The sequence below is a fragment of the Ochlerotatus camptorhynchus genome, unplaced genomic scaffold, assembly GCF_037179485.1.
Source record: "Ochlerotatus camptorhynchus isolate MF236.1 unplaced genomic scaffold, CSIRO-AGI_Acam_v1.1 ptg000043l, whole genome shotgun sequence".
Classification (NCBI taxonomy): domain Eukaryota; kingdom Metazoa; phylum Arthropoda; class Insecta; order Diptera; family Culicidae; genus Ochlerotatus; species Ochlerotatus camptorhynchus.
The window spans coordinates 1,232,329-1,246,662 of record NW_027040534.1 but is presented as its reverse complement, the minus strand read 5'-3'; the positions used below and the strand labels follow the sequence as shown (position 1 = coordinate 1,246,662).

Genomic DNA, 14,334 nt, shown 5'->3' with positions numbered 1-14,334 from the left:
CCATACAAAAATCCAACATGGCTGAATCATGAATTTGACACATTAGAACACCTATATGTAGTCACCTTGGTCTCCACTCCACTTATCCATGGCTGCATGTCACCAGTCTCGCAGTCTGCGAAGGCTCCACAGATCATCTTCCACCTGATCGACCAACTTTCCCTGCTGCGCGCCTCTTCGTCTCGTTCCAGTCCAATCGTTATCGAGATCCATTTTCACCGGCCTGTCGATCAACATTCGTACGACTTGCCCGACCCACCGTAGTCGACCGATTATTGCCCTGCGAACGATGGTGCAATTCGCGGTACATTCGCCCCCTCCACGTTGTATCCTCGATGTGCACTCCGGAACACCTTCCGTTCAAAAACACCATTGGGCGCATTGGTCCTCCACAAGCATAGTTCATGTCTAGTGGCCGTAAAGGCTGCTGGTATAATTAGCGTTTTGTAGATAGTCTTCGTGGTGCGGCAACTTTAGAAGTAGTGAAAGCAATGCAAAAAGCTTGTATTTAAAAATTATGCAATTTCAAACTAAGGTTTTAGAAATATCTTTAATGACTTAATAAAGCTATTGGGTTCATCGGATTGTGTCAGAAGCTTAAGATTTCACCGTTCGAGTTGGAATATTTTGATATTTCGGATCATGAAGTTGGACAAACATCCTACTCTAATTTTCAGTAGGGGACATGTCGGCTTCGGCAATTCATTTACCTATCATAGTTAGGGGTTAACAAACTGATGTCTTATAGCGAATTTGTTTTTATTCAGTTCCAACCTGGATCAGGTATCAAGATTTGGTCTGCGCGTTGCCTGTCAAACTGGTTCCAACCTGGATAATTAATAAATTCACTGTAAGAGTATTAATTTTTCTGCAGTACGATGCTCTGGAACATGATGCACTTTCATGCATAAATCAGCATCATAGGAATTTGTTTACCCCCTGATATTAATAGATATAAAGAAGTGCCGAAGCCGTTACCTTCCCTATATCTATTCCCACTATCTAATATTAGTTTGGTAACAGAGCAAACATATTTGGTACAGAATTGCAAGCTTTGATTCGTAAACTATAATTGGCACTGTCACTATCTCAAGTGTTATCAGACTTAGGAAATTATCTCTACTGGAGTAGAACCCTACAATATACTATTCACCAGTTTAGGGAAAATCTGTCCATAATCTCGACGAGAAAGTTATGAGCAAACAATACATGGAACTTTGACTTATGATTATCACTTAAAGGCACTTCTCATCCACGTAGGTAATTTGGTAGCTATTTCGAATGACCACACAGCGCTGTTCAATGTGAGATCAGGTGTTTTCGATGCTGTAGTACTTCTTAACACCTTCGCTATCCGCTTCAGTAACGGCGTCTCATCGCACCAATTCTTCGTACGGCACTTCCGCCGTACTCCATTTACGAATGCAAATATAGGAGAATACACCTACCAAGATGGTTCCAATCGTGCCGAAAAATATGGCAATGTAGATACCCAATTGTGGGAGCATGAGGGCCATCTGAAAAGAGAAATAATTGCTTATTGAATCTAGGTGAATAATAGTGAATAGAATGTCCCACCAACCTTTGCTTGGTTAGCCAATTCCGGAGTAAGCGTTGCCCTTTGTGTAAACCACATCATTGGAATCATCATGTTTGGTAGTTTTTCGTACATCCTGTAATGATGGGAGAATTTTAGAATTTTATTAACGCTAGACATTGGCATTCATACTTGATACCCTTGATAGGCTGCAGATGCATATTGATCTGCAGTTGAGCACGAACATCCAATGGAATGCCAGTATGTGGCTCCATAGCAATGTAGAACTGGTGTTTCGATTTGTTGGGACTTAACCCACTCACAGCATCCAAATACGATTGATCCGCTAGATAAAAGTGTGGATAAGACACGAAGGTTGGTGAACCATATTTACATGCTGATGCATTGAAAACTCCGGGTTTAACATCAGGACAGTGGTCGGCATTGCACCAGCAAGCTGCATCCGGGAATTTAGTTCCGTTATCAAATACACGCTCATCACCGACATATTTGGCTCCTTCAACATCATGGATTGATATCTGCTCACCATACTGGAGTGTCAAAGAACGGCAAACGTCTGACGCGAAAATGGATACATTCGTGTTTCTGATATGACTAACTGGCCATAGCTCTCCAGTCGTTCCGTAAACTTCGCCGCATTTCCCTCGGTACATTCCCGTATGGCTCGCTCCATTCCAAAGTGTTAGCATTCCGGTGTTCTCCAGTGAATCTGTTCCCGTTTTCATTGTGAATGTACCATCGTATGTATCGCTTAGATTTCTATCCACAAACCATCCAAATTTATCGAAAGGTATCTTGACAGTTTGGTTCAGGGTTTTCAACAAATCCAGCAAAGGATCTTTCAAACCATCAAACAGTAAATCACCAACCCGTTTGTTTTCCCACAATAGTGATCCATCCATTGCCAACATACCTTCGGTAAGCACTTTCAGCACGGTTGAAGCATCTCGCATGAAGTACGCTGTATTCTGAAAAAATATAATATATTATGCATATTATGCTTTTAGGTTGCTAGTTTGGGCCTTTTTTACACTAGTCAGTAAAGGTGCGAGCAGGGACTTAGTGAGGAATGGAAAAAAACGAGACAGAAGGGCAAGGCAAATTCCCCCTCTTATTTACTACATTGATAAAAAATAAATTAATTGTAAGATCAAGTATCTTGGACAAACATTGTACTCCATAACAACCAAAAAAAATCTAGAATTTTCTCCAGGGGAACAAATATGGATGAAAATTTCTGGGCTGCAGTCTTTAATAGAGGAATCTCCTACCTAAATTGCGAAAAGAAATATGATTTGAACTTATAGAAAACTGATATTTTCGGACTTTGGAAAATTTCCGCAATCCAAGATTTTGGGCCCTGGAAAATTGTCAAGGCTCTTGGATGATCTTACATGAAGAAGTTTTCAGGGAATTTATATGAAAATTGGTATAATTCCAAGGGCATACTGTAGGAAACCGGAAGGAAGTTCTAGAAAGTATTCCAAGAGAATGTCAAGGTAATTCTGAAAGATTACCATGGCCTTTGTGAGCAAAACTGCAGTAGATAAGTCCAAGGGAGTTATGAGTAAGAATATGCTTGACAATTCTGAGGAGAATTCCTTTAAGCACTTCAAAGAAAACTGTCAGGAAAATATCATTTGATCCAATGTTTGATTCCAATGATTTGAAAGTAATTTCTGATGCTTATTCCATATAAATTTTTATGAAAATTCTAAGGGAATGTTAACCACAATTTCAAGAAAGTTCCGACATGGAATCCTAGAGAATTCTAAGTTCATGTTGATCTTCGTCAAGCTTCGTCTACAATTTGGACTTCTACATCAACACATGTCAAGCTGCCTTCAGGTTCAATTGACTAAACTTAGTGAGTTCGTTCCATTTTGTAAATTTTTATCTTTTCAAACCAGTAACGTTGGGAGATCACCTTTTTGTGGTGCGTTACTGGTATAAGATCTACCACCGAACCCTAGTCGTGACAACTTCAAACTAGGGAATCAGTATTTTTCAGTAATCAGTTCTTGTTACTTTTTATGACTTGATAATAATGACAAGACTCTTGTAGTGACCACCGCCGTTATGCATTTCTATATTGTATATTTGAATTCAAAAATATTGTTTATGTTCATAGAGTTTACATAATCCTTTTCCCTTTGTCCTTCTCCTTTTCCTTTCTCTCTTCTCTTTTCAGAAAACGAGTAATGGCGCTATAACCATAAGCCATAAAATACTAGGACAAGAGTTAGTGCTCATGTCCCAACCGTCAGAAGAAAATGGAGCATCACTTAACCTTTCTAGCTTTGATGCTTCCAACGACCAACCAATCATATAATTACCAAAATCGGAACGTACGCACGTTTCTTCCATTTATTGGATTATGAAGCATCGTGTTTAAATCTTCGATTTTAACAGGCCCGATGTTTTCTGAATAATCTTGCCCCTTAAATGCTGCACAGTAGACCTGGCCGTTTTGATATGTGTGACGCATCTTCGATGCGAAACATATATCAAATAGACAAGAAAAATAATGAAGGTATATCCATCATTTTCCAGGATGCTTTCAAGAACTGGCTGTGTTGATGTTAAATTAGAAAATTTAGAAATAAGATGGAATCCTAGAGAATTCTAAGTGAATCACAATCATAACGTTTTTTTTTTAATTCTACTGGACTTTCGACAGCAAGCAGTTAGTCATCGCATTATGAATTCTACTTACAAGTGAAATAACGTTCAAATTAGTCACGGTGTCATTGAGCGATCCTCGCGATAGCTCGGGGTCAAAGTGCCATGTTCGTCGCTGATTAAACGTCACCGTGTTATTCTCGTTCCAAACCAGATTGACTCGCTCGTGAACTTCGTGAAACGCGTAGGGCCCCATTTCTTCGAAATGCGGTTTCACCTCTGGATACTTGTGGATATCACCCGGGTTGGTCCAGTTGAACAAGTAGATTTCAAGATACATTGGAATAGGTGTCTTGATCCAGTTTTGATAGTTGACTGATCCATTTTTGATTATCAATTTCTGTGGATGAAGAATCAATATTAGTCAGCGAAACAAGTTAATTGTTATATAAATCATACGTCGTGTAGTAATCTGGAAGACATTGTCGGCCACAGGGTCCCCAATACAATTGCAAATAGGATCAGGAAAGCAGAACAGCCAAATGATATCATTTTCTTTTGCATGTTGGAACAACACGTGCACATTTTCAGGCTTGTTTTTATGATGATATTGCTAACAGATGATAATTATTGCAGTTAACCTTAAAATGGAAGAATGTCTGTCGCGTATAATAATTCTCGCGCCTTCAAACGTTACTTGTTTGTGCGATATCACAGCATTGCGGATTGTGGCTATTTCAAAATCAAGTTACAGTTGTGTTGGGGTGTTCTGAAATGGAAAGAAGTTGATGCATTGATATTGTATGAATTTATCATGACAACATATGTGTGTCGAGAGGTTAGTAACCGGAGGATATGATAAATCTGTACAAAGTTACAAAAATAGAAAACCTATATTAAAATCTAAAACACATTTGTTCGTATACATATATCAAACTGTTAACTGAACGCAAACCTCGTTGTGTTATTAAAAACTGTCACAAATTAGTCCAATTTGTATATGATAATGATTATCGATCACCATCCGTCACGCAATAAAATTCTAGCGAGACGAAACGCTCGTTACAAATGCATACTGGACTTATCACTAACTTTTGGACCATGCGAACAAAGAGCTGATACAAATATGCTGCAGCAATCTGGACGTACACTTCTGGACTGACCATGCCTATATAGTTATATATGCTTTGTTCACAGACAAACATACATAATACACTCTTTCCGTAAAGCGTTAACGGTAAATTTAAATATTTATTAATATTATTAATAGATCAATGTAATACCCCGTACAAACTATGGCTTATATCATGTAATATAGGCTGTCTTGCAATGAGCACTCATATTTCTAGTTTTCTCTGGAAATCCTATGTATGAGTGCTCATTGCAATACAGTCTATATTACATGATATAAGCCATTGTCTGTACAAAATATATCGCCGTAGCTTTTTTACTAGGGACATCTGTTCCGAAAATCAACCATGCTGTTTAGATTGCTATAAAGTTTGAAAAACTTAGTTGAAGATGCTAATTTCAAATAACAGACTGTAGTGGTAATTTTTATACGATAGATGGAGTAGATGAAAGCATAGAGTTGATAGTTCCGTTAGAGTACGGCAGTGTGAAGATTGTATATAGATATTAGAATAGCGAACTAGGACAACTTTTAAGGAAGGTACAAATCGGTTTTTTCATCTCTCTTTACCAAACTCCCCCTTTGGAGAGGGATGGTGAGGGGTGTCCCCCCCCCCCGCCACCACTGGCAAAAAGAGATGAAAACCGACCCGTTCAAGTACCAACTGTGTGTTTGAAACAGTTCTACCGATTTTTACCGCACTTCAATTGTTATTTGAAGGAAGGCATCCAGTCGTAGGTTTGGAAATTGCAACTATTGTTTACCCCTACCACGATATGTGCTCCTGTCATCGTCGACTTGACGATCTCGAGGGGACACGGGTGGGGTAGGTGTTGCTACTGTACCTTTCGACCATTGACAGTAATTGATGGTATGCTCCCATCCAGAGTTATGTACTTTGACTATATGTTTTTAGTATTACTTCTACGTGAAGTCAACGATTTACATAGTTGAAGATGCTAATTTCAAATAACAGACTGTAGTGGTAATTTTTATACGATAGATGGAGTAGATGAAAACAAAGAGTTGATAGTTCCGTTAGAGTACGGCAGTGTGAAGATTGTATATAGATATTAGAATAGCGAACTAGGACAACTTTTAAGGAAGGTACAAATCGGTTTTTTCATCTCTCTTTACCAAACTCCAAAGGGGGGAGGGGGGGGGGGAGTTTGGTAAAGAGAGATGAAAAAACCGATTTGTACCTTCCTTAAAAGTTGTCCTAGTTCGCTATTCTAATATCTATATACAATCTTCACACTGCCGTACTCTAACGGAACTATCAACTCTATGCTTTCATCTACTCCATCTATCGTATAAAAATTACCACTACAGTCTGTTATTTGAAATTAGCATCTTCAACTACGTAAATCGTTGACTTCACGTAGAAGTAATACTAAAAACATATAGTCAAAGTACATAACTCTGGATGGGAGCATACCATCAATTACTGTCAATGGTCGAAAGGTACAGTAGCAACACCTACCCCACCCGTGTCCCCTCGAGATCGTCAAGTCGACGATGACAGGAGCACATATCGTGGTAGGGGTAAACAATAGTTGCAATTTCCAAACCTACGACTGGATGCCTTCCTTCAAATAACAATTTAAGTGCGGTAAAAATCGGTAGAACTGTTTCAAACACACAGTTGGTACTTGAACGGGTCGGTTTTCATCTCTTTTTGCCAGTGGTGGCGGGGGGGGGACACCCCTCACCATCCCTCTCCAAAGGGGGAGTTTGGTAAAGAGAGATGAAAAAACCGATTTGTACCTTCCTTAAAAGTTGTCCTAGTTCGCTATTCTAATATCTATATACAATCTTTACACTGCCGTACTCTAACGGAACTATCAACTCTATGCTTTCATCTACTCCATCTATCGTATAAAAATTACCACTACAGTCTGTTATTTGAAATTAGCATCTTCAACTATGTAAATCAGTGTTCACTCGGCTGTCGACAAAAGCAGGCCACTCTCGATGTGTGCTACGCGATCGTCTGTTTTCTCGGCAGCAACCATTGTGTGGTCCTCCTCATTGTTCTTCATTAGCAGTTCTTTCGGTCGATGCGTCGTCGACTTTGGAAAGCAACCGTTTCGTGATGAGTGTGTGAGTGCTGACTACGTTTTGTGTCCATTGCTGCAATGGACGCGCTCTGACCCTCGTTGGCGTACAGCGATTTGCCATACAATGAAACTACTGCAAGCGGCTCCAGTTCTGATGGAGGAGGCTTTTTGGATAGCGGAAGATAAAGTGTTTATTGTGTTGTACCTTTTGACTATAGTTTTAAGATGTATTGTATAGTAACCAAGAATCCTCGGCTCTGTAAAGTTAATTCGGTTGAGCCTTATCAAATAAATTAATAAACAACAACAACTATGTAAATCGTTGACTTCACGTAGAAGTAATACTAAAAACATATAGTCAAAGTTTGAAAAACTGTTATATTCCAACCTTATCCCTCTATAGAGATTATTGACGTCGATCTGTGTGCTGAAAATACCTGAGAATGTATTTGCATGGCCGTGGGCATACAAAGAGAAAGTCGACGAAGAGAAGTCAATGTTACTTAGAACCTAATGCAATGTTCAGCTTGTATTTCTCTCTGCTGTTTGTACTTTGCACAATCTGGGACGTCCCAAACGATAAGCACATTTTGGAGGGGAACGGTAAGAGTCTTCTGTATGTTTTTCTGTCACACATATCGCAGCGTGCCTTAGTTGCTTTCATTTGGTAAAAACATTCCCACAGGTAGTCTGATTTACCCAATCGAGACGTAATCAGGTAGTGTCGACCCGGAGAATGTCAAACGAAACGATTCCGTAGTCTTCTTCGTTCTGACGAGGGACACTGACTGAATTTGAATGCAGTCCAATATTGGAATTTTCGGGAGGTAAGCGCTCTTGAAGACACAAACCCCACCTTTTAAAAAAATCATTGCGAGTCATACTCGCTTCGGTTATATTACAACTCCCTCCATTTTTCTGAGGCATAACATCTCTGATCACGCCTTCCTTCGGATGGGAAGTAAAGCCGTTGGTCTCCGGTTCATGAGTTGATGGGTCGATAGGTAGGGTCCAGGTGTGGGAGAGCTGCCTTCCTGGCACGTCGGTAGCATTGGTGCTCAGCACGGAAAACAAGATCGACGGAAAAAACAAACCAAAGGAAAAAAAAAAAAAAACTCCCTCCATTTCAACACCACGACTGGGAATGTACACTCGTTACTCCATCGAAAATAGTTCAATCCGGTTTGCCTAATCACAGTCACTAACAGTGACGCGCATTTTTTTTGGCTTCGCTTTAAAAGCTTGGATCACGGTGGGAAAATGTTTATTCCTTTGAAATTTGATTAACATAAATAAATATTATTCAGTTATCGATAGTTGAGTGTACGTATTGAGAACTCAATTTTGACTAAGTGAAGAACTAGCCAATGGCTAAAAGTCACTAAAATAAAGAAAAAAAAAATCAATTTTGACTAGGATAAAAACTGAATTATGAATTATGAAAATTGAATACTCAATTTAGGATATTGAATGTCGCCTAATTTCAAAACATGGAATAATGAATTGAATCTTTGTTGATTTTGGAATGAAATGTATACATTATTTATTCTATAATTATTATTTAATTGAGTAATGAAAATATTCTCGTAGTCTTACGTCAATACTTGAAAAAAGTTGGGTTGCATCCGTATTTGCAACCCGACTTTTTTCAAGTATTTTATTTTTTATTTTTATTTTATATGTGTACGATTTGAAATAGGGTAGAGCGCTAATTCGTCATAATTGCCCATTTCCGTTCTATAGATCAGAAAAGATCAATAATATAAATGATTTCACCCTGCACAAATCAATAATAGGTTTGTTCCGATGCGTTAGTTTATTAGCTACAACATAAATCCTATTAGAGCGCATTGTATGAATATTTACGCTCATTGTTCTCAAGACAAAAGAAGCGCTCCTAGCGCATCCCCTTTTTCTAATTTATCCGTAGCACAAAAAAAAATCTAATGGCGTTTCAATGCGTTTGGCCGGAATTTAAAATCGTAGAACAAATTTAGAATCATGAAGCATTATTAGATTTTAAACAATATCTCAATAATTTGTGACTCTTTATCAAATCTATGGAAAGGTGAATAAATTTTGAAGGCATCTTTGACAGAAATATTCCATTTTGTGTTCAAACCCGTTCAAAAAAGAGAGGTAAAACGCGGGTTGTCCTTAGTAGGACGGATTTTAGATCAAAAACCCTACTTGAATAGGAGTATTTTTTATTGAGATTTACCGGAGGTGTTTAAAATCTTATATGTATAAACTCGAGGATGCAGTTGTACTCAAGAAAATCGTCAGTCAGCCCTGAAAAAAGAATTGAACATTGTTTGTTTTGCGTTCATGACAATGAGACAATTTTTGTTTTTCAATAAAATTACCTACGAGATTTTGTCAGTGATAATCCAGTCGGCATCGCTATCAACGAGCAAAAATGATAAGATTATAATTGATAATCCGTTTTGCAAGGTGCCTCATTTCATTGGTGCTCAAATGTCTTAGCGCCAGAGCAAAGAATGCAAACAATAAAATAGATTAATGTCGTAAGCGGGTGTCATACGTTTTGCCTAATGGAAATTTGTCATATAAACGTTTGGCATAATCACTATAAATCGACATATTTTTGAAACTAAGAGTTAATTTTCAATCAATGGTTATTCCCTCTTTTAATTGCTACTCGTTCTTTTACAGAATCAAAAACAATATTTTGCTTCAAATTTCACGTTTGTTTTCCTTCTTTCAAATATGAACTGATCTTTTAGGGCTCGGAAGCATTTCTCACAAAATCTGCTGCTAGAATATTAGCTCAAGATGCCAAGTATCATTAAGCTATTCTAAGTGCCCTCACACAATGAATGAATATTCAAAGAAGGTAGTTTTTCCTACTTTATGAAATATTCTAAGAAGGGAACCTTCTAATATTTATGAAATATTCGGAGAAGCTTAATTAAGCACAGACTATTTTACGATAGATTGACAAACATGGGACGGACCAAAAAGTGCTACCATCAGAAGGAGAAGGGATAATGCGAGGTAGCGAATATTACCAAAAACCACAAGTATTAGTGAGTTTTATGCGAATTGTATGTGAAATAATGAACAGCAAATAATCATATTGTCGAGCAGTCTACCAGCGATTTTAGGAAAATGGCAATACATTAAAAAAAATCTACTTCAGCATAAATAGGAACCTATTTTCTCGAGTAGTTAAACGTCATGTTAAACTTCTCGAATAATGTGATATATATTAATCATAGTGTTGAGCAGTTTTGGGACGACCTTCTATGCCACCAATTTCAAGAAAATTAAGCAATAAATATAAGATTTTTCAATCTTAGCAAGACCCTTTTTTCTTAAGAATTTTGATGAAAAACAGGAATCAATCCACCTATGGTGAGATTTGACCCTTTATGCCAATAGAAATTCCAGCAAAAGTGTTCATATGATGTAAGGTGATTTGAGGTATCGTATGATGGATTTCGACCCTAGTCAGAAACTGGCCACTTTCCTGAACATGACCAGATGTGACTAACGCATAGTGGAACCTTTCTGAAAAAAGACGGTAAAAACCTTTTTCTCGCCTTTCTCGATGTTTTAGCGTTTTGGTGTCTTGAAATGTTGTTTTGCATCTCAAATGCATACATTTTTTATTAAGGTGATATTATTTACAAAAACTAACTTTTGTTTTTGTAATCACTATATAATATGTTTATGTCTTGGGCAAAGTTGTAGAACTATGAATTTCATGAAACTTTGCTGAAGACACCAAGTTTCTACGTCATAAGTCTAGCGAGATGTAAGTGAATTTTTATCAGGACATTAAAATAATTTTTATTTTACTTTTTTGTACGATAAATCTTAACCCCAATCGATTCGACATGTTTTACAAAGTTTTCAACATCATCAAAATACACAACTTTTCTGAAGACAGAAATGTAAATCGCTTCATTTGCTCTGTAAAGCGATTTTAAAGGTTACTGAAACATGGTCAGCTAAATTTCATGATTTTTTTCCTGTCGATCTTGTTTTCCGTGCTGAGCACCAATGCTACCGACGCCAGCTGGACCCTACCTATCGATCCATCAACTCATGAACCGGGGACCAACGGCTTTACTTCCCTTCCGAAGAAAGTCGTGATCAGAGATATTATGCCTCACAACATCCCGGAGGCGCCTACTGGGATTGAACCCAGGCCTGCTGGGGTGAAAGGTAATCACACTAACCACTACATCACCGGCGCCGCTACTAAATTATTGTTGTCATGAAGGCAATTATTTTCTTAGATTCCTCGCTTAACATTTGAAAAGGGCCTATCAAGAGCAAAATTTCATTATGTCGAAAGTAACATTCGCACCGATCCGAGAAAAATAAAGTTCCAAATATTTCCAATTAAACACATAACTATAACCTTTCCGAAAGTGGTATTGGTTTGCGTGGGCGTACTTTGGTTCATGTGTAAAGGGCCTTAGAAAGTTTTTTTTACAAATGATTTTGTGCCGTTATCAAATGTTATGCCTGATATAATCTAATAGTGATAGCAAAGTTTAACATATTAAGTAGGTTTTTAACCATACAAAGCAGAGCGCTAGCTTTCATGCTAAAATATACTGGTTTTTGAGTCAAAAGTTATTATAAGTCGTTTGGTGGCCCCCTAATGTTACTTAAATCAAAGTGTATTTACCAGGATATTCGGAAGAATTATCAATCACGTCTCCTTACGTGCAGCCTATTCATCATTTTAGGACCACTGAAATCATCTTAGCAACAAACAGTTCGATTTATCCACTCTAATAATGAGAGAGCGAAACGATGAACGTACACTTTTCACGGGTTTCTCTGCGCTGTTACTTAAGACAAACAGCCTCTCCATAGAAATCGGGTGACTTAAGTAACATCTAAAAATATTTTGATTGATGGTGATTACGTCAAAAAGCAATTTGACTGGTAAATAAATTTAAAAATAGGATGTGATCCTATATTCGGAAAGTATGTAGTGTAATAGCAGGAGCATCGATTGACACTGATAGCTCGACTTTGTTTAGCTTTGTTACTTTCGACGTAATGAAAATTTGCTCTTGCTATCATCTTTTGGGTAGGGGAAATTCTCCCATTCTAGATAGTATTCTTAGATTGCGTGGCCGTACTTCGGTTCGCGCGTAAAGAGTCTTACAAGTTTTGTTTACAAAAATGGATAGCCCATTTTCAAATGTTACGCGAGCATTCTTAGTTGTAAATATAATTAATCGATTAAGCTTTTATCTGCTCAACTACAATAGAAAACTACTATAAAACGACTTGAAGAGGTCGCGCAACACGTTACATAAGTTAATTCCACGACGCGACGTCACCTTAGGGGTAATTAAAAAATTACGTTAATTCTTGAAGGGGGAGAGAGCCCTTGCATTTGTGACAGTATGTGGAATACATATTCGAAAATGTGTGTCACAAAGAGGGAAACTGCAAAATAATCTTAAAATTTATGGACGTCATTTTTGAATCGCCCCTTTACTCACTGTAGGCTGACCGGTACGAACACAGAATAGGCAATAATGAATGTATTCTGCTTGTTTGGTACGTAGCAGCAGTCTCAGGTAAAACTAGGTCTAATGACCTTGACATGACGGGCAGCCAGACAGACACAGGTATACGTAGTCGGTGATATATTCCGGTTTTATAGTTTGAGTAGAAACAAATAAAACAAATGAATCATTCTCAAATCTCAAACATTTTCTGTTTGAAGTTAATATATGTTAATAACTGTTAGTGTAATATTTTTTTATTATCTTCTGTGTCTCGTGTACCCAAATTCTGAATGAAACTTGTTTATGAAAGTGGAGAATCTCTAGCCCCAATGGTGGTTCGGTTCTTATTGAAAGCAACACAACGAAGCACTTCTAACTCATAAGAAGATTAGTCTAGACTAGCTATGTAGCTTTTAAATTTTACGATGAGTAAAAATTCCATCATAAGAATTGCAAACATGGTTCAGTATGTTTTCACCTTACATTCTACCAGCAACCATCATGAGCTTATGGCATTGATCTACTTTGTTTGTATTCATTGCTTAGTGTAAGACAATTGAGTGCAAATCAGTTGATTCACCTTGCAAATCGAATTATCATTTCCTCCAATCTTATCATAGTTAATAACGATGTCCGTCGGATTATCACTGACAGCGACTGCTAGTTAATTTTATTGTAAAAAGTTACAAACCTCAAGATTTCCATTTGCCTTGCATTCGTCATGCACGCAAAACAAACGAAGTTCAATACTTTTATCAGGGTTGACTGATGATTTGATTAGCTTGAGCATTATTGCTTTCTCGCTTTCATACATATAGATTTTTATCAACTTAAAAACTTCAGTAAAAATTATTTCTAGGTTTTTAGTTTATTATGTTTCGTTGTTCTGCTGTTCTGTACACAATTTCATATAGATGTACTGCAAGATGATATGCGTTCTTTATCACTATCTACTTTTGAGTTTTCTTCACTGATCCATTATAGAACCCTTTGTAACGCAAACTGGCACGCACATCAACATTTACATTATCACTTTCGATTTTCTACAAAAGCAGTGAACCGTTTATTCTGCTTTACTTACATTTTTTACTTCACAACAAAAGCCACTGATTTCATTGAAACATTATATGAAATACAATCTACACACGGTAAGATGCATACAGCTTGATTGCTGCGAATGAAGTAAGCGGATTGTTGCAATCCTCGAATGCATCACCAATCTAGTACTTCTCTTATTTTGTTCTGTCACACACATACGTGTGCAGACTCAATGGGTTTTAGCTTTCCTTATTCGACCACAGTGAGTCGCTGGTGGTGGTGTGGGGTAATCGATTTTCTTGTTTAATGGCATGAATGACTTAAAAGCCTTAAGATGCAATTTACAGTCAAATTTCGCTCGTTGAGCTATGTTTAGGTGGGCTACGTTTTAGTTGGGCTTCCGTTAGTTGGGTTGTA

The 14,334-nt window shown here is 37.6% G+C and overlaps 1 protein-coding gene across 1 annotated transcript; it reads right to left on the bottom strand.

The window, feature by feature from the left end:
• Window positions 1-677: 677 nt before the first annotated feature.
• LOC135714076 (protein croquemort-like) lies at window positions 678-14,070 on the bottom strand. Its single transcript, XM_065237349.1, has 6 exons — window positions 13,961-14,070; window positions 4,640-4,949; window positions 4,275-4,580; window positions 1,730-2,526; window positions 1,583-1,673; window positions 678-1,517 (listed from the first exon to the last, which is right to left on the bottom strand). The coding sequence occupies exons 2-6, from the start codon at window positions 4,763-4,765 to the stop codon at window positions 1,374-1,376; spliced, it is 1,464 nt and encodes a 487-aa protein (XP_065093421.1). The 5' UTR covers window positions 4,766-4,949; window positions 13,961-14,070; the 3' UTR covers window positions 678-1,373.
• Between the last annotated feature and the right edge of the window lie 264 nt (window positions 14,071-14,334).